Genomic DNA, 24,258 nt, shown 5'->3' on the forward strand with positions numbered 1-24,258 from the left:
TTCAAAAACTTAATCTAAATCTTTTTTCCGTCTCTCAAATTACCGATTTTGAATGTAATGTCTCGTTTTCACCAACCCATTGCTATGTGCAGGATCTCCGGTCCGGGAAGCGGATTGGGCAAGGCCATAGAAGAGGGGACCTTTACTATATGGATTTTTTGTCTTTGCCATCCAAATCATTTTGTAATCACGTTCAATCCAAAGATATTGAGACTTGACATAAGAGACTTGGACACCCTAGTATTTCCAAGTTGTACCTTTTTCCGTTTTTGGAAAAATTTTGTAATACAAATACATTTACATGCAATGATTGTATTCTTGGAAAAATTCACTCTCTTCCATATTCTCATAGCAATTTTGTGTCAAAAAGGCCTTTTGAACTTGTGCATTCCGATGTATGGGGACTGGCACCCGTTATGTCCAAAGGGGGCTTCTCTTACTATGTTTCTTTTATTGATGATTTTACTAGATATACATGGGTTTACATTATCAAGAATAAATCCGATGTCTTCATTAATTTTAAAGAGTTTCACGCTCTTGTTCAAAATCAATTTCAACACAATATAGACACTTTTAGGTCCGACTCAGGAGGAGAGTACACGTCTAAAGATTTTCAAAATTATTTTAAAACAAATGGAATTTTGCACCAACGATCTTGTCCTAAAACTCCGCAACAAAATGGTCTTGCGGAAAGGAAACATAGACATTTAATCGAAACCACAAGAACTCTTCTTGTGTCTAAAAATGTTCCTAAAAACTTTTGGGCCGAAGCTCTTCTTACCGCAACATATTTTGTGAATCGTATGCCCTCTTCTTCTTTAAAAAATGTTTCACCATTTGAAAAACTTTTTAAAATTACTCCTGATTTTAATAGACTAAGAATCTTTGGATGCAAATGTTTTGTACTTAATCTAGGACAAGATAAGTTGTCATCTAAAGCTATTGAATGTGTGTTCATTGGCTATGGTGAGAATAAAAAAGGCTATAGATGCTATGATATTCGAAACAATAAATTATATGTGTCGAGAAATGTAAACTTTATTGAAGATCAAAATGGTTTCGATATCCACACATCTAAGGAAGACATCGATTATTCTTTTCTATTCGACTTAGCTCCTAGGATTGAGTCTCCTGAGGCAATTACTTGTGATACTAGTTGTGATGGAATTTCACATTATAATGATATACCACAACATGAGAATAATTCCCAAAATGATATAAATGTATATACCCGGCGGATCGGAAATGAACATCAACCTGCTATTGACAGATACTCTCAAGACCTCTCTTTAGAAGAATCTATTGATAACAATCCACCTAGGAGATCTTCTCGTACCAGTAGGCTATTAGACTGGGTATACTTGTGCTTGTACTTAAGGTTTGGATCCGGACCCGGATCCAAACTCCCCTTATGTAATATGTCTAATTGATATTAGACAAACTTGTAAATGCTGTAACTTATTAGGGCTATTTGTGTCATATAGCCATGTATTAGGTCATGTATTATGCTTTACATTATAAGTATTGAAGAGGTCACGATTTTTCCATAATGGAAAAACGTGATTAGTTGCAGCCCATTCACTTTCTCCTTTGCAGCTTCTTGTTCATCAATTCTGGGCTATTCTTACATGGTATCAGAGCGACTTTGATCCAAGGGCTGAAGGTTTTTCCAGCAGGTATGTACCTAAGAGACCTAACTCTCCTTCTTATCTCTCTTCTATTCATTTGCTGTTCTCTTCTATTCTTCTCCAGTTTTCTCTGGATTACGATTTTGCTCTTCAGATCTGTAACTGAGTTGGGTTTGTGCTGAACTAATTTCACGACAACCTTAATTTCACGACAACCCTATTTCTTGCCCCAAATCAGTTTCACGTCTTCTTTGGGTTTGCGTCAAATCCATTTCACGACAACCCTATTTCCTGAAACTGATTTATTCTTGCCCCAAATCAGTTTCACGTCATTTTTTTTTTCTCTTTCTCTGTGTTGCTTTGTTTGATTCTTCTCACGTTACTCTTGCATATCAGGTTTGTTTGTTGGATCGGGTTTTGTTTTCCCAGATCTGTGCATCAGATCCGATAACTGGCTAGAATCAAATCTAAAGTTCCCTTTTAGATTTACCTTTCTCTATCTATCTTCCTTAATCCTTGATTTAGCCTGCTGCCTCTTTACATTTGTTACTGCTGTGTGCAATCTTACGTATGCAACTTTGAAATCAGATTGGATCTGTACACCAGATCTATTATTTCTCGTTCAAGTTAAGTACTCAAGTTAAAAAAACAAAAACGAGACTTACTTGTTGCATCGTGATCTGTCTGCAGATACCTTCATTCTGTTCTACTGATTGCACTTTTCAAAAAAAAAAAAGGTTTAGCCATGGATGCTTCTTCTCAGTCATTTCTCTCATCTAATTTTCTCGGTCAACTCATTTATGAAAAACTTACCAATTCCAATTTCCTGATTTGGAAAAGACAAATTTTTCCTTTTATTAAAAGTCAAGGTCTCTCTGGACATCTCACTGGATCAATCCCAGCTCCTCCAGAATTTATCATACAGGAAGCTAAGAATGTAAATGAGGCTGATCTCATACCACAAATTCCAAATCCTCAATATGAGATTTGGATGAAGAGTGATCAAGCTGCAGTTGCCTTTATCATCTCCACTATCTCTCAAGAAGTATTGGTGGGGATTCCAGATGAATGCTCAGCAAAAGAATTATGGGACAGACTAGTGAAGACGTACTCTCAGATATCAGAAGCTAGAATCTCCTTTCTTCAGCGTGAATTTCAACTCCTGACTAAGGGTTCCTTGTCCGTCATGGAGTACTTGAATAAGGTTAAGATCATCAGTGATCAACTTGCAGTTGTTGGGTATGAAGTGGCAGATAAAGACAAGGTCAGACAAACCTTGAATGGATTGGGACCGGAATTTCATGTTCTCTCGACTTCCTTGTTATGCCTGCCTGATCTACCATCATTTGAAGACTTGCAAGCCAAATTACTTCAATATGAGATGACTCTGAAAGGGATGTCTCATGAGACTGGTGGACAGGTTCTTGCTATTGGGGTTTCTTTTGGCCCGGGACGTGGTGATAATAATTTTGGTGGTGGCAGAGGACGAGGTCGAGGTACTCCAGGGGGACGTGGGCTATTACCTACCCCAAATGCTTCACCTCTCTATAATGTAAAAAACGTACCCACCTGTTATCTTTGCAACAAGCGAGGCCACATTAAAGCCAATTGTTGGCACAATCCGCAGAACAAAGGAAAGTTCCAAAAGGGTGAGAGCTCGTCAGGACGAAAGGAAAACTCTTCAAAGTACGGTGGCGATGTGAAAGAGCTTCTCTTGGCAACACTGTCTGAACTTGATCTGAAGCGTGATGATAAAGGAGTGTGGTATATTGATTCTGGAGCAGCTACTCATGTCACAGGTAATGCGGGTAAATTCTCTACTTCAACTCCCTATTTTGGAAAAAGTAACATCGTTACTGGAGACGGGTCCCACCACCCCATCACCCACATTGGAAATGTTTCTACCCCCTTGCCTAAATCCTCACTTCATCTGTCCAATGTTCTTCATGCCCCAGATATTACAAAAAACATTGTTTCTGTTTCTAAGCTTGTTGATCATACCAATTCTTCTGTTGAATTTACTCCATCTTCTGTTTATGTCAAGGATCTACAAACGAAGGAGACGTTCGCTAGAGGGGAACGCCGGGGAAATATGTATGTCTTCCAAGAGGATCCTTCTACTTGTGTTCAACCTACCTTGAAGACATCTCCTAAGTCTATGTCGTCAAAGAATATTCATGTGTTCAGTTTGCAATCTTCAAATAAATGTAATAAGCCTGATTTTTGGCATTTGCGTCTTGGTCATTGTGGTCGAGTCTTTGTTGAGCGACTAGTGTCTGATGGTCTTATTCCTGAGTCTAGCTTGATTTCTAGACCAGATAATAAAATGTGTTCAAGTTGTCAAATGTGTAAGAGTCATGTTCTTCCTTTTCATCCAATAAATGAGAGAGCTTCAAGGCCTTTTGAAATTGTTTGTTCCGATGTATGGGGATCGGCTCCTAATCCCTCTAATTCTGGTAGCAGATATTATGTTATTTTTATTAATCATTTCTCCCGCTTCACTTGGATATATTTCATGAAGAATAAATCCGAAGTCTTCTCTATTTTTCGTTGTTTTCATGCATTTGTCAAAACTCACTTTTCTTGCAATATTTTACATTTCCAAAGTGATGGTGGGGGGGAATACTCCTCCAGGGATTTTATCAATTACCTCCAAGATAATGGGATAACTCGTAGAGTATCTTGCCCGCATACGCCCCAACAGAATGGAATTGCTGAACGGAAACACCGTCACATTGTGGAAAGCGCTATGAGCATGATGCACGGCAGCCGTACTCCCATAGGACTCTGGACAGAGGCTTTTCACTCTGCTGTTCACCTTATTAATCGTCTGCCCATGAAGCTTTTAGAAAATACATCCCCTTATTTCATCCTATTTGGGAAACATCCTGATTATGATGAATTAAATTTTTTTGGCTGCATGTGTTATGTTCATATTGACTCTTCTTTGCGAAACAAGTTTCAGGTTAAGGCATCAAAGTGTAGGTTTGTCGGATATGCAGATCATCACAAAGGGTACAAGTGTTATGATCCTGACAGCAGACGAATCAAGATATCTAGGAATGTAGTTTTTGATGAAAATGATTTTGGAGAAGGAGAATATGTTTCTGCCCAAACCAATATGAATGCGCTATTTTATGATCCATGGCTCAGTGCAAAGCTATTTCCTGCAACCAACAATGAGTGTTCTTCTTCTTGTGCTCAAGGAACATCCTGTCAAGATGGAAATAGTAGCATACAAGAACTTGAAGTAGAACATCCTCCAGAGATTCACAAGTTTGCTGGGCAAGTTTATAGGAGAAGAGAAAGGGACTCACCTTTGACTCCGGATGATATTGAACAAGAAGAGCCTATGTCATCCAATGACATTACTTCTCCAATTTCTAATCCAGTAGCCATTCCGATCAGACGATCTGAAAGAGCTCGGCATCCCATTGAAAGGTGGGTCAATTATGAGAATTTCACCATGGATTTTCAATTGTTTTTGTCACAGATTGGGAAAGAGACTGAGCCTAGACACTTTCATCAAGCCATTAACTCCAAAACATGGATTCAAGCTATGAATGAAGAGATGGAAGCCTTGTACCAATGTCAAACATGGACAGTTGTCCCCCGACCTCCAGATAAGAATGTTGTTGGGTCACGATGGGTCTACAAAATCAAATACAAACCGGATGAGAGTGTTGAACGATACAAAGCTCGTCTTGTAGCAAAGGGATTCACCCAAGAGTTTGGACAAGACTATGATGAAACTTTTAGTCCAGTTGTCAAAATGGGCACAATTCGCATTGTTCTTTCATTGGCTGTAGATTATGGTTGAAGAATAAGTCAGCTAGATGTGAAGAATGCTTTTCTTCATGGAGATTTGAAGGAAGAAGTATACATGGAACAACCGCCAGGCTATACAGAAGGAGATTCAAAGGAGTATGTATGTAGACTAAATCGAGCACTCTATGGATTGAAACAAGCATCTCGATCTTGGTTTGAGAGTTTCTCCCTAGAAATTCAAAAACATGGTTTTTATCGATCACAATTGGATCACTCCCTTTTTATTCTTCGAGGCAAGGAGTTTACTACCTTCTTGTTGATATATGTTGATGATATAATTATTACAGGAAGCAGTGAGAATCATGTTCAAGAAACTAAAGATCTCCTGAGTCAAAGGTTCAAAATGAAGGACCTTGGAAACCTTCGATACTTTCTTGGAGTAGAGGTGGATAATCAAGGAAATAAACTTACTTTGACCCAACATAAATACACCCTAGATCTGCTAGAAAAGGGTGGAATGCAAGATTGCAAGCCTCTTGCTACTCCTAGTGCGCTTAACCAGAAACTAAGTGTGCAAGACGGAGACTTGTATCATGATCCCACCAAATATCAGAGTCTAGTGGGAATGCTTCAATATCTTACCTTTACCAGGCCTGATATTACATATTCAGTCAATCAAGTTTCCCAATTCATGCATGAGCCAAGGACGGGACATATGGATGCAGTAAAAAGGATACTGAGGTACTTGAAGAGTACTGTTGGAGATGGACTCTTGTACACCAAAAGCAGATCCATGAATACTGCTCATGACATCATTGCTTATTCAGATGCAGACTGGGCCGGGGATCCTGATGATCGAAAGTCAGTTTCAGGGTATTGTATTTTCATTGGTGCCAATCTTGTTTCTTGGAGTAGCAGAAAACAGAAGGCCGTTGCTAGATCTAGCACGGAAGCAGAATATAGAGCGATGGCTGCTGCTACGGCAGAAGTGACATGGACTAGACATTTGTTAACAGAGTTAAAGGAGCCGATTGCTGGTTGCTTTCTTTTGTGTGACAATCAAAGTGCTATTCAAATATCTCTTAATCCTATTCATCACAGCAAGACCAAGCACATTGAGATTGATCAACATTTTATCAGACAGAAGATTGAGGAGAAAGAGATGGAGCCTCATTATATTAGAACAGAAGACCAAGTGGTCGATTTGTTCACCAAAGGACTCACAAAGTGCCGGTTTTGGTTTCTAAAAGGCAAGTTGTCCATGATTCAAAATCATGCACAACTTGAGGGAGGCTATTAGACTGGGTATACTTGTGTTTGTACTTAAGGTTTGGATCCGGACTCAGATCCAAACTCCCCTTATGTAATATGTCTAATTGATATTAGACAAACTTGTAAATGCCCTAACTTATTAGGGCATGTATTATGCTTTACATTATAAGTATTGAAGAGGTCACGATTTTTCCATAATAGAAAAACGTGATTAGTTGCAGCCCATTCACTTTCTCCTTTGCAGCTTCTTGTTCATCAATTCTGGGCTATTCTTACATAGGCCACCACAAAAATTTGTGTCTTATGAATCTTTTTCTCCGAATTATAGGGCCTGTCTCATGTTAATACATTCGTATTATGAACCTACCTCATTCAAGGAAGCTAAAGATTACCCACATTGGATTGAAGCTATGAAAATCGAATTAGAGGCTCTTAACAAGGCCCAAACCTGGAGCATTATTCCTCAACCTTTAGGAAAAAAAGCAATTGGGTGTAGATGGGTATATAAGGTCAAAACCAAATGTGATGGGTCTCTTGAAAGATACAAAGCTCGGTTGGTTGCAAAAGGCTACGCCCAAGAGTATGGGATTGATTATGAAGAAACCTTTGCTCCTGTAGCCAGGATGACTAGTGTTCGAACCCTAATTGCTTTATCATCCATCAAACAATGGCCGATATATCAACTTGATGTTAAAAATGCGTTTTTAAATGGAACTCTGTGTGAAGAAGTTCTTATGGACCCTCCGCCGGGTCTTGAAATTGGGAAAGGTAATATTCTAAAATTAAACAAAGCTCTCTATGGTTTAAAACAAGCACCAAAAGCTTGGTATGATCTTTTTAGCAAAGTAGTTCTTGATAATGGTTTCCCCTCATGTTACACAGATACTGCTTTGTTTGTTAAATCTTCTAATGAATACATAACAATTTTGTTATTATATGTTGATGACATGATTATCACAGGTAATGATAAGAAAGGTATTGATCTTATTAAAAACATTCTTAAGAAAAATTTTGATATGTCTGATCTGGGTTTTCTAAGGTATTTCTTAGGAATTGAAGTTGCATACTCCCCCAAGGGGTATGTCCTATCTCAAATGAAGCTTGCCTCTGACATTATTGCTAAGTCTGGGTTGACAGATGACAAAAGGGTTGAGACTCCAGAAGTGATCAATGCTAAGATGAGAGCCAATGATGACACTCCTTTAGCAGATCCCACGCCTTATCGTCAATTAATTGGATCCTTAACATATTTATCTATCACCAGGCCTGACATTTCACATGCAGTTCATAGTGCAAGCCAATTTCAGACTGCTCCTACTACTATTCACATGGCAGCAGTAATGAGGATTATCAGATACTTAAAAAATTCCATAACTAAGGGAGTATTCTTCTCCTCTCACTTTACTTGCGTATACTGACTCTGATTGGGGAGGTAACCCCGATGATCGTATTTCTACCACAGGTTATTGTGTGTTTCTTGGGGAGTCACTTATCTCATGGAGGTGTAAGAAGCAGTGTAAAGTCTCTCTCTCGTCTACCGAAGCAGAATATCGTGCGATGGCCACTACCACAACTGAGATTATATGGTTAAGAAGCTTACTTAAAGATATGGGTGTCTCATTCTCAACTCCTTCAAAGCTGTGTTGTGACAACAAGAGCTCCATCTATATTGCTAGCAATCACACTTTTCATAAACGAACGAAGCATATTGAGATGGACTGTCATTATGTTTGAGATGAGTTCCTTCGTGGCACCATTCAACTCCCATATGTTCCTACCGAATATCAGTTGGCGGACTTCTTCACCAAAGCCCTGTCTTCGCCTCGCTTCTACTTCCTCCTTAGCAAACTCTCGGTGATTTCACCATGTGTTTGAGGGGGGGTGTTAAAATATGGTGTATATTTATATATATATATCTATATATATAGATTACGACACATATACATATATATGATATATATATATATATATATGTCTACGTGTCTATCTATATATAAATATATATATATATATATATATATATATTTATTTTGTAAAACCCGACAGGGGTATTTCTGTCATTTCACCTATACACGCATATCGTTGATATGTTTTTTCTTTTCTTTCTTTTTCCTTTATTCTTTTTCCTTTTTTTATTTTTTAGCTTTTCTTTTAATCATTTGAGAGGGGTCCACATAGAGTCGTTGGACCCCTCCAACGGTCATAAATATGACCGTTGGAGGGGCTCCAACGACTCTATGGGAGCCCCTCCTTGGGTCCCTTGCTGTGTATAAATAAGGGGCACAGCCCCATGTATTTCCTAAGCTTCTTGTGAAGCATTCTATGAAGTGAAGAATATTTTTTACCTCTTTTTGTGCTTGACCACTTTTTGTGGTTTATTTTTGCCCCTTTGTGGCCTCTTGTGTATATGCGTGCTTCCGTGCTTTCGCTTGAAGACTTTGCCCTTTTCATTGGGCACTTCATTACAAGTTGTTCATGGTTCAAAACCATGATCAACTTGAGGGGGGGTGAAAAAGGTGCAAAAGGATCCGACCCGATCCATGTAAAGATTGTGTATAGTATACGTTATACGTCTTTTCTTTTTAATTGGGTCTAGATACACCAGACTCGGATCCATACCTGTGTAAAGTAAAGTTATAAATGAATTGTTTTAGGTTACGATTTCAATACAGAAATCGTGACAGCCGCAGACCCCTTCTTGCTTTCTTCTCTTCGTCTCTCTCTCCCTCTCTCTCTCTCTCTCTCTCTCTCTCTCTTTCTCAATGCAGGTACATGTGGATTTCTAACACACAATGAGCTAAGCTAGCTCGAGCTCAAACTCATCTTGTTTAAGCTTGACTCGAGGTCATTCGTGAAAGTCAATGAGTCGAGCTTGACCACAAGTCCAAGCACAGTCTACATAAACGGGCCAAACTTGATTAATCTCATGTAAATAGTATCTATAAAATATGTTCAAAAAATAAAACAAAAGCTAGTGTTTCCCTAATGGTAGGGTGTTAGACTTCTCAAAAGATGGTGGGATCGAATCCCCCACCTTTAATGCTTTTCATGGTTTACAATAATTTGGGATTTTTTAGTATGTGTAATAATTTTTTGCGTCACTATAAGCAACATAGCCAGCCTGGCCTAATGGTGACACTCTTTTCTGCTTATTGGAGAGATGGGGGATCGAATCCCACCTCTTCAAAAATATAAATGATAAATTTTTTTTAGAACTACGGTCAAGCTCGTCTCGGCTCGAGCTTGGAACTGAGCTGAGTCTGGACAAGGATGTTCCAGCTTGGCTCCGAGCTCTAGCCGAGCTTGAACAGATGCATTTTTTAGCAAGCTGAGTTCGAACAGCCCAGGCTCAGCTTGAACTCGGCTCGAATGCACCCCTACTTGAGAATTCTGAACCGTACATGCCCTTATTGTCAGATAATGGGTAACCTCTTTTCCGGAAAACTAAGCCCCTAACTACACACACACACACGCATATATATGTATGTATGCATGTATGTGTGTGTGGATTTTAGTTTTTGATGTTAACGTGTTATCTTTTCAGGGACCAGACCTGATAATCCATCAACCAAAGCAATGTCTTGATAATATGGGAGAGTGGTGTCAGAGTCATCATTCTGCTAGTGGTATGCATCCACTTGATCTCAGCTAGCATTATGGGGTCTGCTCACAACCTTATTTTGCCCTTTATGTTATGGTCAGCAATCATTTCCTGTTTGATTCACTGATTATATATTAATAGAGGATTACATTTTTTTCTTTTCCAGGATTAACAGAGAAGGTTCTCCAAAGCGATGTTACTGAAGCAGATGCCGAGACACAGGTTAGCTACAGTTTCTTTTCTCTGTTTTCTTGCATGAAAAACCATTTTATTTAAACAAATTGGTGTTTCAGCTGCTAATATGATGAAAATGTATTTTCCTATGGCTAGAGCATCAATTTATACTTTTATATGTTACATTCTTGATGTCGGAGGTATTCCATCACATCTCTTTTGTACCCATATATCACTTTTTTTTTCTGTTGTTGTCTCGTGAGATTCAGATTCTCATACAAATGAGAGAATGATTCTCATTTGCACTAGCATCCTAACATCAGAAAATGAGATATGAGAAACTGACTCTCATTTGCCTTTACAAATGAGAGTTGTTTTCTCATTTACGTGAGATTCAGAATGGCATCAGGCCTCGTAATTCTGAATCATATGACTCCAAATCAAATTTAATTTGAAGTCACATGGGACCGGCAAAACCAAAAGTACCCTTAAAGGCCACTCGTCTGAGTAAAATGTATCTATTACACCCTTCAAAATGTATCAATTGGGAGCTCATGTGGAGACAAAATAGCATGAAATTGATTTTTTTTTTATATGAACTCTTAAATATCCTTTAGTTATTGTTACCATTAATACTATATGACGCATCATTCATATACGAGTCCTTGTCCCGTATAGTTTTCTAGTTAGACAAAGACACTGTAAAGGAAAGTGAACATGATTGTATCATATGCTAGGATACAGTTCAATAAATTGTAGTATTTAGAGGTTGGTATGGTACAATTCCCCTGCACACAATGTAGCAAATGAGGAATTAGTCTCATTGTTATTAATGATCAAATAATTGAATATTTTGAATAAATCCTGAAATTCAAAACTATCTGTTATTAAATAAAAAACCAGAAGTGAAGATTTTGGTGGATAGGGATCCCATCCTGTACTGGAAAAAGGTGAGTATCATACAGTTGGATGTATTGTATGATATGGTACCATATCGTGTACAGCGCCTTTTTGGCTTTTGAAATGTGAAAATTTACAAGAATGATCTATTTCTGAGATATGATTCTTTTCTTTTTCTTTGTGCTCAAATACAATGTTTGTTTAACTTAAAAAAATTAATTTGTTTTTCTGTATCTTATGATACAGTATGATATAGTATGATAATTCTAATATTCTATATCTTAGACCCTTTCAGTACTCATGATATGCTTATTAGAACCTCAATATAAAGTTCAAAGAAGCAAACAGGTGTATGAGAAATCCCAACTTGAAAACATTAATTGAATGATCATGATGTGAATGTGCACGCACCTATGTCACAGGGATTCGGCTAGCAGGGTGCCGCACCCGCGTCGACGCGACATGGGTGCGGGTGCGGCTAATGCACCCAGGGTCATTTTGGTCTAATTTTTCGGACTTAAAAAAAAATTGCCAAGATTTTTTTTTAATATATGTCACAGGGATTCTCCAACTAGGTGCCGCACCCGCACCCGATGCGGTCAACCTGACCCTGGGTGCAGTCAACGCACCCAGGGTCATTTATGTCCAACTTTTGGACTTTATATATATTTTTGCCACACCCCCACACCCGGTTTTTTTGGAAGTGCCGCATCCCCACACCCGCACCCGCACCCATGTGACATAGGCACGCACACTTCAGCCAAGAGATTATGGCCTTGAATATTAGGAAAGAGAGAATATGGCCTCACTTTAATTGATTTTCATAGTTATTTTCCATGTGAAAGTTGTGACTGACTGGCACGCATTCAGATTGATTTAAACTTTAAAGTTAGTTCTTACCTTTGTAATTGCTTTGCATATTTTTCATCTCCCTGATATTTAGTTTGCAATTTACATATGTGGTTTTGTAGGTTGTAGATTTTCTTAAGAGTCATCTTGGAGGCAGTTACCAGCCACTTCTGGCTGGCAATTCTGTTTATGTAGACTTCCAATTTCTCAAGGTAAAATTATCTGCCTTGTCAACTTTTATTGGTCCATTGTCAAAGTTTTTGACATGATCAAATTAGAGTGTTGATCTTTAGTTCACTTTATGATATATTCAATCAACTTTTTCTCTGAAAAAAATTCATATGTTTATTTCCAGTTGAGTATAGCTGTATAGGTGTGAATCTGAAACTGGCATTAAATAAGATTTTTTTTGTAAATTTTATTATTTTGGTCAGAGTTGTGACATGATGCATTGAGATTAGTCATTCTTACGTTTATGTTTTCTCTTGATTAAAGAAGATGAGCCTGTCATGCACTGCTAATTTGTTTTCTTTTTCTTTTTCTCATGCTTATCTGGATATTTTCTATTCTTGCATCTTGAAGAATCTCTCAAGCACTCAAGTAAAACTTTGGATAGAAAGGAAAATGCAAAGATGACATATGATTAACTTATTTTGGGAAATATTAAAAATATTATCCATCTCCAGCAACCACTACATTTTGAGTTATGTGCCAGCCCCTAGCTTGGAGGCCTGTCATGTGAAAATTGAGACAAGCCATTATATTGCATTTCCGACTGCCTTTTTTTTCCAAGTCAAAGAGGTTTGCTTTAGTAGAACTATTTGTATTCAATCTTTAGCATATCTAGTTTTACTTTGAGTTGCATATTCATGCTAAACAATAATTAGCACCACATCATTGTTTTTTCCATCAACATCCCCTTTTGTCTTTTACAATGTCAGTTGGATAACTACCTATTCTATATTCTTCTAACTGATGCTGAAAACTATGTTTTGAACATCTGCACAATCTAATTGTAGCTTTTCTTTTTCCCAGAAATACATGCCTGATTTGGCTAGTATGTTTTCTCATGTGCTTGTCGATGTCAGCAGTGTGAATGCATTGTGTGTTCGTTGGTATCCTAAAGGTGCAATCTCCATACCATTTTTATATTGCAGTTTATTTTTATTTATTTTGCATGACCTGTGAATAGTTCATAGACCTGCTAGCTGCATGCTTAACTGTTTTTGTATTTCATTTATTCAAGAGTTTCATGGTCAAATCCGAAGGTGTCAATTATTTACTTCATATTTGGTACTTATCTCTTGATAAACTTGACAGTGGAATAGTGGAATAATGTTCTTAGGATATGAAAAGAGTATCATCTGATGCGCCTTTCTTAAGGTGCAGTCATTGGTTCAATGACTTATAAGCTTCTATAAATAGGAGGTTATAGGCAATTTACTACATAAGGTGCCAGATCATCAGCAACTGTTAGCAATATCATTTTTTTTAGAACTTTCCTACTATTATTTTTATTACATCCAGTCATGCCATGTTCATGCCTTTTCAAAAGGATTTCATGGAACTTGATTTTTGATGATTGTTATATTATGCAAACCGTCGTACTACTAAAATTGTCATTTTTATTGCCAAGCCCCCTTAGCCTGCAATATCGTGGTTTGCATTGTGAAAACCAAGACTCCATATCAGTGTAGCCGACTTCTGCAAGGGTGGTATGAAGGATTTTTTTTTTTGTAGGAAGCATAGCCTTTCCTATGAAAGCAGCCGGGGGCCACTGTAGGGGTGTTTGTTTCACCTGTCATGAGAAAAGACCTATTTCATACGAAAATAGGTTGTTTTCTCACCAATCTGGTTGAACTAAACTGGCCATAACAAATAAGTTGGTTGTTTTAGAGTTTGCCTTCTCCTAGATAGACGATTCACCTGTAGGAAACCTGGGGTGGGTCTCTAGATCCTGTCCCAGTAGACTGGGCGATTGTCAAGAGGATTGGGCTAAAGTGTCATCTACTGCTCTAAGATCAACTTCCTTTGTTAATGATGTTATTGTGTTAAGGATGGTTAATCAATGACAGCTGTATTGGCAAATACGAGAGGTTGCTCTTGATCAATCCACTGTGTGAATCAAAGAAGTTTCTGATATTTCAGCTTAGAAAACATATCTTTTATTATCTAGGTTGGCAGGACTGTTGTCGCCTTGTGATTTAACTGATTACCTGCTGGCTGTTTGAAGAGTTGCATTGCTGATATTGTTGACTTTATCCTATATATTTGGATCTGTTTGACAGTGCTAATTGTTGGTTTTATTATGAACATGTTTTGTCACCTTCCTCCTGAAAACCGTCTTTTGAAGATGTCCTACCTATGCAAAAACTTTAAAGTCAGGTTCCTCTCATCTGCATATGACTTAATAAATGTGATGTGGCAAACTTCCATCATTGCCACCAAAAGCAAATCTCTTGAACTATTAAGCGCAGATGAGTTCCATTGTTATAATTCCTGTATTGAATGCGGTAAATTTGTCTATGATTTGCTGCTAAAATCTGGTTCCTCCTTTCCTCAATTTGCAATTTCTTTTGGGTTCTGCAATTTTAGCTGTGCATGTGGTTTCAATTTCCAATTCATCTTGTCTGCTTATGGCATTGGAAATATAATGTGATAAATGCTGCCAATATTTCAACCACTTATGGGTGCAATATACATCCTGTCATTCAAATAAACTGGGTTTTGCTTGTGATGGGACCATCAGTTATTTTTCATGATCTTTTTCTGAAATGTTTGTAGAGTTACATGACAATAGTTCATGTTTTTTGGTTTCTCAGAATATCGAAAGGCACCTAGGAAGCAAAAGAATCATAGAGCCATGGATGACATAAAGGAAAGTATAATGGAACTTAAATACTTTAAGGACAACATTTTCAAAGCATCTAGGCGATGAATGTACGGAGAATCGTAATGTGTAGCTAATGCTTATGTTCAAGCTTGCAAAATATTATTTATCAATGGAATTAGTTTGTCAAATTTTTGTAATTGACCATGTTTACGAACCCACTGGCGCAGCTCCAGCTTGAGAATAATAGGGTGGACAATTGGTCATGGATCATAAATCTATGCCATAAAGATACGGGTATGACCCACAATCGACGTCAAATTATCCATCTAGATAAATAGTTTCATTGGAACTTGGATGCTGGTTAGTGGATCCAGGTACATAAAGTTTCACTGTTTGAGCTCCTGGTGTCTTATTTCATTCTTTTACATATAAATGGTTTCCTTATGCACTTCAGTCTCCCTAGGATTATTGATTATGCACAACAACCCATGGGGCAATCATCTCCAAATTCAGTTTCCCCTTTGGAAATATCGAAGCCAAAAAGAAGGGGGTATTCACATTTCCCATAACCTTTGGCTAATTTCTTTTCCTTGTTCAGGTTTGACCATCATCAAATGCACCTTGCGGCATTCAACGTCATTCTGAATACCATTATGCCACCTTGTTAGGCTATGCAAATGGAGGATATTGGCTACCCTTGTGGGTTCCAAACCCCCTAGTTGAAACTCATTGGAGAGGTTGGATGTGTTCATCATGGTTAAAATAGTCAGGCTCGCCCTTTGAATCATATTATTTTGATGAAAATATGCAATTGTTGAGGGTTGAAAAATCAAGCAAGAACATGTTCCAAAGGTCCAGCTTCTACTAAACCAAACATGTAGATCACATAGAAGAGTCAGATGTGCTAAAAAAAGAATTTTCAGTTTGGAACCCACAAGTAGGAAACATCAACCCCTATGCAAATGGGCCCTTCGCTTATACTTTTTCCATTTTCAAATTACTTAACCTTTTGTAACACACTTCAGTAAGTATAAATGGTGCAAGAATTATTAAGGTGGGACAAGTATGTTTTAGCCTTTACACTTGATTTTTTGGCCTTAGGAATGTGACTACTACATATGTTTCACAAGCTGCTTATTGAACACAGCTTGTGACCTCTCTTTTAAAAAAAAAAACAAGGTAACCGTTGCACCATGTTTGCTCGACCCTAAATAAGAATCAATCTCTTACAATGGTGAGAACGATTCTCATTTGCCCAGTTTCTCACGTGCAAGCAAACATGAAAAAATGGGCAGTAAAAATCAAAATTGCAGTTGGGGTCATTTTACTCACTTCTCATTGGATTGCAAATCACTGTCCATGCTGTTATTCTGAATCATGTGATTTCGAATCACATGAGATGCAAGCGAACGTGCATAAGTGCTCTGCTTTTGTGTTAAAGAGCATATGCAATACATAAATATGTCATGTCTTAAACAAGCTTAAACGGGAGGACCTAATTTTAGAGTTCAGGCTTGGCTTAATTCAGCAAATGAGCGTAAGAGCAGGTTTAAGCTCTGGTCCCTTAAGTAAACGTTTGGACCTTAAGCTGATCTCGAGCTTTTCATGAAAGACTTGCCTTGTTGTACAGCCCCAGTGGACACCCATCCAAAATGAGAGATTTACACAAGCTTCAGATCTTAGAGCCTCATTGCATGAGGTAGGGAAAGGTGAAATTTCACAATATTGAAAAATAATAATAAGTTCAAAGCCATTACAAATGTAGATGGCAAAAGCCTATTGCCACAATAAAGGCTTACATTTGTCTCACTTTGAAAATTTATAAAAAATGACCGAAGTTGGATTCTAGTGGAACTACTTGTCAAATAAAAATTTAATGGGAATTGTCAACAATGAGGATTTATCCTCACCTTCCTGTCCAACAGCACCCTTGCTGCCCAAGTCACGTAACTGAGTTTTTTTCTCTTTTTTTTTTATTGTGCAAAAAAAAAAAAATACGTCATGCTTTTCCCAACAGGGCACCCAGAATAGAGCCTTCAAATGAAATACAAAAGATCGTAACTATGAACATCTAAAAATATTTGTATACGAAAGACATTGTCGAGGCAACTCATGAGTCAATATTGGCGTCAGTTTCATAAGAGAATAAAGCAAATTGCTGCATGAAGATTCAGTATCAATCCTTTTCAATTTCAATTAATTATGGGTAGATAACAGTTTGAAGTTCTCGGCCGTTTCCAAAATATTTTGCTTCCAAGATACAATACAAATCCTTCTTTTCTACTTATACAAACCAATCTATGCACAGTTAGTCGCTTCTATATTCTTTCCTATTTATATTACCATTTGCTACTTCAATTTCTTATGCCTTTGTCGATGAAACTCTGAAGATAATTAATTGCTTCCGAGATGTATCTCTCTCCCTCCTTGGCATCAACTGATAGGTATTTCCAGGATTGGATTTTATTTGATATTCAACCAAATTCAACTTTGTTTAATTGGATTCAATAAACTAAAACCATATCCGATTATAATCGAATTTGAATATGGTTTTAAATTTTTTGCTACTGAATTGGATGGATATCTGAATCCTATTATATGTGAAAAACCGAATTGAGTATTAGCTTTTCTCCATCCGAACTTGAATTCAAATCCGTTTAATCACTATCCAATTAGTTGGATCTGATGTTGATTGCATCCGACCTGAATTCAAACTGTTTACATCCCTATCAACTGATTTGATTACTAGAACTAGTGGTGTATTGAGAAAATATCAGCCATTTATATTATGGGTTGACACCCCTACCTAGGACCCTACATGTTGGAGCACGCTTGCTCCCTGGCCTTTAAGCTCTGTTTGAAAATTGTTAGTCGGGATGGCAGTTTATGCATTTGGTGAAAACTTGGTCAAATTACTTTGGTGGTGGTGGTTTGGAAACATGGCATTGATGAGGTAGTTTATGCATTCTAAAAGGAGATGAGGCCAGCTCCCCTTTGTATTTGCACTCAAATTTTAATTTGGCTGCTGCCGCTTTTCCAAAATGTATAGGCTCCTTTTGACTGCCAAAATATTCCAAGCAAAGCCTTAACTTATTCAGTTGGACCCGGTATCCAACCCAAAGCCTCTATCATGAAGACACCCAGGAGAGGGGGAAGGGCAATCTTGGTAGCATGCAAAACCAGAAAGAAAAGGACCAACCTGGTCAAAACTGTTTTTGGTAAATCTAAAAGAAGAAAAAAAGAAAAAAGTGCCTGAAGTTAACAAAGCCACAAACGAGGCGCATTGGCCGTGCCTATTTTTTGTTGGGCATTGATGACAGAACAGAACACATGCCAACCAACTCACTCTTACGTCGAAAACAATGGGGGGAGATTTGTTAATTAAAGTTGGAAGTTACAGTTTAAGGCCCCCTTCTCTATCAAAGACCCCCTTCTCTATCATTCTCTCTCCCAACAACAAGAAGAAGGTCTCTCTCTCTCTCTCAACGTGGAAAATGACCCACAAGGAAAGCTTCGTCAATTAGAGAGAGAGAGAGAGAGAGAGAGAGAGAGAGAGAGAGAGAGAGAGGAGGGGGAACAAAAGACCTAGAAAGACCTCAAGGAAAGCGTCGTCAATTAAAGAGAGAGAGAGGGGAACAAAAGACCCAGAAAGACCTTGTTGAGAGAGAGAGAGAGAGTATTGGTGATTCCTCTCTCGTTTCCTCAGCTCCCTGTTTCCAAATTGGGGCGCGAGTCGATGAAGAAATCGCCACGGTTCCTCTAATTCCCTGCTTCAGCTGATAGGAGTCTCCTCAGAATCTGTGTTGTCTTTCGGTTAGTTCGTTGTTCGATTAGTGCTTGGTGAGAAGAGAGGATTTGAGGAGGATGGCTGGGGCCATTGCGGTTCGAAGAGCGGTACAACACGCTCTCGCGGCCGCAAATGTAGTGAATTGCAATGTTGGGCATGCTGGGATCGACACTCGGGGAATATCGCAGCTCGCGAAGTCGAACGGGAAGCGGGCGTTCCTGGTCGACACCTTGGCTTTGGTACATTCTGCTCCCTTTGTTTCTTATCACTGTGAATTCTCTCGGAAATTGTATGGAATGGTTTATTTGGTGGTTCTTCAATATTAATTATGGCAGAATTGGGAGATTGATATATAGAATGTTAATGATGGTTTCATATGCATTTTTCGTCTAATTGATCAGGTTAGGACATTAGAAGGGCACGGAGTGCCATCAAAACAAGCCGATGCGATCACCGCAGCGATAACTGAGGTTTTGAATGATAGTTTGGAGAATGTGGCTCAATCCTATGTCTCTAAAGGGGACATGCAGAAGGTTGTTTTTCGGTGTTATCCATGATTAATGCTGTGCAATTTTTCTCTTTTTTTTCTTCTTAAATTGGAAAACTTTGAGCCTATTGTTTGGAGGCTTTCTGACTTTGTTAGTAAATCATGAATGTGTTAATTTGCTACTATTTTTGTGGTAGAGCGAAATGATTCAAGAAGCCAACCTGTCCAAGTTTATATCTGAAATTCAGAGCTCTCAGGTATGATCTTTCTCTCCTGTTTCATCATCTATGTCATCCTATCGGTCTCAAAAAAAATCTATGGCATCCTGTGTCCTGCTTAATGAACAGCTCAAGCAGTGTCATTTTAATTGAGACTCTCATACATGTCATCAATTTACCTTTTTAATTATCATTTTGGATACATAGTGATGCATCTCCTTTTGGAGTATAAGGCAAATGTCCAGGATATGTAGTTGTGGGACACTTGATCATGAATCACAAAATGTTATCATTTCCAGAAGTCCCGTTTGCATTTGGTCAATGCTGGTAATATTTTTAGGGAGAACCATTTTGACACTGATTCCATTTTAGGCCTCTTTCAGTCAACAGAATATGGGCCCACTGTTGGTTTAACTTTAATGCCTTTTAAGGGGTTGGGCCAAGGATCGATTTGCTTATCACTTTGTTGAGATTTTTGGCTCTCAAAAAAGACAAAAGGAACTTAATATAGTAGAGCAACAAGAGATTAGTAGTATAAGGAGCTTCATGCAGGTGTACTGTCGTTTCATGTTGCTCTTCTTCAACTCCTGTCCAGTTTAGCAGCTCCCTGGAAGAGGTGAGTTATTAAGGAGATTGCTTTGACCTTGTTCAAGCAAACTCTTCTTTAGCTGGGAACTTTCTCCCGACTAGGCCAATTTGGTAATAGTTGGGCTCTCAAATTTGGAAGTGATGATCATACGAAATAAAAGATTCATAAGGTTAAAGGGTCGAAGTATTAGAGAAAGGAAGAAAGTAGATAAACTAATGTGTCAGCTGTAGAAGAAAGTGGAGTTGATCTAGAAGCATCTGAATGCACGAAAGAGAAGGTTACCTAGTCACAATTGTTGACAAAAAAATCAAACTCACCAAGGAATGTGAACAGAACGAGGAGATTAGGAGCTGCTAGCTACAAGAAAGGCAGTGATGATAGGAAACAGAAGCAACCAGAGGGAGAAATTTGCTTCATCCTGGTTGCTGATCCATAGAGCATGCAGATCATACTGACTCCTCACACGTGTTATTTACATAGCACATGATCATATGTGGGGCGAAAACGCCAAAAACTACTGGTCTGTGTAAAACATAGTTGATGGGTATGCTCAAACAGCGATATGAAAGATTTTGGTGAACTTCTTAATGCTTGCTAAAGGTGTGGATGTTGTCAAATTACATCACTTTTTTGTTTTAAATAAGAGAATGAATCATTACTCAGAGAAGGAAATCTATTTAATTTAGTTCCACTTGCAAAAATGAAGGTTCAGATTCACCTGAAATACTAATTGAAATGAGTAAAAGGTTGTCCTTTTCGAAGTCCACAACTGCCACTCAAGCAGCAAGTGCATGTTTCAGACACTACTACATGGAAAAATCACAGAGAAAAGGAAGTGCTTGGAAACTTGTTATGCAACTATAATCTCAAGAGTCTGCACCCATCTACCTTCTGTCCATAAATGTGTCTTGCTTGGAGGCTTGTTTCCGCAATCTTGAAGCACAATGTGATAATTGTTGAGTAGTAAGCGCTCTCAATTCTGTTCAGTATGTTGAATTTCAATGTTTGGAAGCACTGGTCTTGATGTTTATGAAATCCCACTGATGATGTACAGTATGCTTCCATTATCTGTGCATTTTACAGGCATGACCCACTAAAAGTTCATCAACCTTAGGAATTTTTTATTATATGCCATTAACATATGCTTAGAGCTACTACAGTCTAATTATACACATACAGCACACACGAGGAAAAAAGGTGGTGAGGCATTGCTATCCTTAAATCCTTACTGTGTCAAATGCTCTTGGGAAACTGCTGGGAATAGTATTACTTGTTATAAATTATCTTCATGTTGTCTTGAAACATGTTTTTGAGTTAGGCTTTGTTGATATGAACTGAAGCATCATGAACCTTAAACTTATTGTTTAATTTAGGAGCATCATTTCTCATTACTTCAATGTGAAATAGAAAAGGTTCGAAGTGATATGGAAAAAAGTCGCAGAGATTTGAGGTTTGTGTGATCCCAACTTTTTTAAGCATTATTTTCTTACTCCAGCATTTGAAACACAATGTGTTTTTATAGAGCAGACATGAGATTGACAAAGTTACAGCCGGGCAGCGCCTTGATTTAAATCTTGAAAGAGGGTAAGTTCCTTTTTTTTTATACTTTGTTTTCCTTTTGCTCATCTTGGCTTGCTAATGATGAGTTTTTTTATTTTTTTTGCATGATTGAATGCATTTTTTCAGGCCTGTGAGTGCCTACTTATAAAAATGATGTACATCTCTCAAGTTTGTGTTTTGTTCACACTCAGAAAAGTTCAAATTTGTTAAAAAATAAAATCTATTGCTTACCTTTTTTTTATGGATGTGATCATTCGTGTAGTAGATGAAGCAAGGTATTAGCTAATGTTTCAACTATTTTGTTCTTGTGAAACAAAAAGTTTACTTGTTTTATTACTGGATAGTGCTAACATTCTCTGTTAATCGATATAATGCAGCCGAACTTGCGACGAACTAGCTAATCATAGTACAGAGACCAACAATTTGAACAACAAGCTTGATAGGGTAAAACCATGAACTCCTGGATTTTGTGCACAACTGAAAAGATAATAATCACAGAATTTTAACACCATCCACCTTGTTTATTTTGTAAATGGTATATTTTCTTTGAATCAGGAAATCCATGCATTAAGGGCCCAAATAGAAGCAGCCAAGTACGATTTGATCAAGTATTGCATTGGTACACTTGTCTCCATCTCTGCCGTTGGTCTTGCTGTAGCTCGCATTCTAATATGAAAGTACATTTAACTTTGTCAGCACAACGAAGATTTGAAGTCCCCCTCTTCTTTTTTTTGAATTGAAACAGAACGTTCCCCAGAAGTTACAAAGTTCTTTTTTTTTTCACATTTTCCTCTCAAATGGTTGGCGCAAGTATTTTGGAGCGTCCAGCCAGTTATTCTTATGGATTGTGTAAATCCCATTTGGTTGTGTAATTGTAAGAATACTAATGCCATTGAAAAATGAAATCTTTTGGCTACGCCAATTATTTGTGCAAATCCCTTTGTATTGTTTGCTAAACGTCATCAGTGGCATCCTAATTAACATCTGAATGTGATTAGCGTCTTTTACCCACAAATTTGGATCCAAAATGGGTATCAATGGAAAGCTAGCTGGATTCAGATCTAATAAAGATCTCGGGAGTCAGATATATCATATTAGGCCATTGTCCCGTTTTGTTTATACCAGATCTGAATCCGAACCATTTATTTCTACGAAGGGGATCACACACACACACATTTACGCCCACACAAAGACATAAGTTACAAAAAGCCATCGAATTTATCATCTATATACAAAAAAGCTACCCAATATTTCAATTATTACATTTAGCTACCTGCTTTTGCCATTCATGTCGCAAAGACGACCTTGGTCCTAAAATCATTAGGATTTTTTTCCATATCCCATCACTGTCTTATTGAATAATCTCAAATCCATCCTCACCTTTCCCTCCGAGGACAAATTCATCCTTCTGTTAAATATTGTTATTTTAACCATGGTTAGTAACATATCATGGTCATGACATCAACAAAAAACACATATATTGATTAAAAATTACTAGCATGTCACCTTGGGGTGGCAATCGGGTCGGGTCGGCGGGTCAGAATACCTCAACACGAACACGACCCGTTTATTAAATGGGTCGGATGCGGCAAACCCGACACGACCCATTTATTAAACGGGTAACCCAACACGACACGGTTAACCCATTTAATAAATGGGTCGGGTCGACACGACACGACAACCCATTTATTAAACGGGTCGACCCGATAACATAGGCATAAATAAGTTTATATATATATATATATATAAATAAATAAATAAACAGGTTGCGGGTTCGTGTAAACGGGTTGACCCGCCCGCCTAACTCATTTATTAAACGGGTCAAACGGGTTGGCATACCCCTAACACGAACACAACCGTTTAATAAATGGGTTAGGCAGGTCGACCTATTTACGACACGAACCCGTTTGAGCCAAACCCTAACCCGGCTAAGAAGCGGGTTGGTGGGTTGGGTTAGATTTTGCCACCCCTAATGTCACCCGGACACCCCTCTCTCTCTCTCTCTCTCTCTCTCTCTGTGTGTGTGTGTGCCTGAACCACTTTGTTGACCCCCGATCCTTTATCACTAGAAGATGATGCCCTTTGCCAGAAAGATGACCGTAATCTCTTGTTTTATTAGCTTTGAAACAAACAATGTGCAGAAGGCCTTCAATGGACTATGCTCCGTAAGCTTCATCAACTATGCTCTATAAGCTTCATCAAGGGATTGATTGATCTACAATGCTTCCAACCCCACCATCATTGACACTTCAAAGGCCTTTAGTTGCCTCTTAGTCTGCCTTGGTGGGTTGTACAACATCAAAATTTTTTGTTGTGTTCTAGGGCCGTTTTTTTTAATCTCATCTGATCTGGTTCATGGGAGACCAGTTTGGCGCGTCTGTATGTGAAAGCATGCACAGAGGGAAAAGGGGGGGCTGAAAGAGTTGGATGGGTGTTTTAAGCAGGGGATGTAAGTGTTACTGGCTTATTTCTTTAATAGGTTGATGCGGCGTGATGGTCATTCCTTACCGCCGCAAGCTTTTTTGTCACTCACTTGCTGCTGCAGAAGCTTTGAGTATAAAGAGTGCAAGAGAGTAAAATAGAAGAAAAAGA

At 38.2% G+C, this 24,258-nt stretch overlaps 3 protein-coding genes across 7 annotated transcripts in view; 2 read left to right on the top strand and 1 right to left on the bottom strand.

Moving 5' to 3' along the window:
* Positions 1 to 15,941, top strand: part of LOC149818026 (oligoribonuclease-like) — a 38,200-nt gene extending 22,259 nt beyond the window's left edge. Inside the window, exons 4-9 of one of the 4 annotated variants that reach the window (XR_016427275.1) lie at positions 10,213 to 10,294; positions 10,436 to 10,491; positions 12,315 to 12,404; positions 13,228 to 13,318; positions 15,015 to 15,399; positions 15,624 to 15,941. Coding sequence is in view for 2 of the 4 variants with exons in the window: in XM_089985074.1 (XP_089841200.1) it covers positions 10,213 to 10,294; positions 10,436 to 10,491; positions 12,315 to 12,404; positions 13,228 to 13,318; positions 15,015 to 15,130 (435 nt within the window). In the remaining 2 variants the exon portion in view is untranslated. Of the gene's footprint in view, positions 1 to 10,212; positions 10,295 to 10,435; positions 10,492 to 12,314; positions 12,405 to 13,227; positions 13,319 to 15,014; positions 15,400 to 15,623 lie in introns of those variants that run through there. The other 3 variants (XR_016427276.1, XM_089985074.1, XM_089985075.1) reach the window with 3 other exon arrangements.
* A 2,714-nt stretch (positions 15,942 to 18,655) lies between these two features.
* On the top strand, positions 18,656 to 22,588 carry LOC149818027 (protein FMP32, mitochondrial-like). The gene is made up of 7 exons (XM_089985314.1): positions 18,656 to 19,051; positions 19,214 to 19,345; positions 19,497 to 19,556; positions 21,480 to 21,556; positions 21,634 to 21,690; positions 22,044 to 22,110; positions 22,222 to 22,588. Exons 1-7 carry the CDS (start codon positions 18,890 to 18,892, stop codon positions 22,339 to 22,341), a joined length of 675 nt encoding a protein of 224 aa, XP_089841440.1. The 5' UTR covers positions 18,656 to 18,889; the 3' UTR covers positions 22,342 to 22,588.
* Positions 22,589 to 22,938: 350 nt separating this feature from the next.
* Positions 22,939 to 24,258, bottom strand: part of LOC149818028 (uncharacterized) — a 63,461-nt gene continuing 62,141 nt past the window's right edge. For both annotated transcript variants that reach the window (XR_016427279.1, XR_016427277.1), the window contains one exon: positions 22,939 to 23,074. The gene's annotated coding sequence lies outside the window, so the exon portion shown is untranslated. The remainder of the gene's footprint in view (positions 23,075 to 24,258) is intronic.

Source organism: Nuphar pumila, chromosome 13, assembly GCF_984573655.1.
Source record: "Nuphar pumila chromosome 13, dmNupPumi1.hap1.1, whole genome shotgun sequence".
Lineage (NCBI taxonomy): Eukaryota > Viridiplantae > Streptophyta > Magnoliopsida > Nymphaeales > Nymphaeaceae > Nuphar > Nuphar pumila.

Coding starts and splice junctions, on each gene's coding strand:
- LOC149818027 (XM_089985314.1), top strand. CDS start 18,890: ATGGCTGGGGCCATTGCGGTTCGAAGAGCGGTACAACACGCTCTCGCG. Junction 21,557..21,633: donor AAAAGTCGCAGAGATTTGAG/GTTTGTGTGATC, acceptor TTTATAGAGCAG/ACATGAGATTGACAAAGTTA. Junction 21,691..22,043: donor GATTTAAATCTTGAAAGAGG/GTAAGTTCCTTT, acceptor GATATAATGCAG/CCGAACTTGCGACGAACTAG.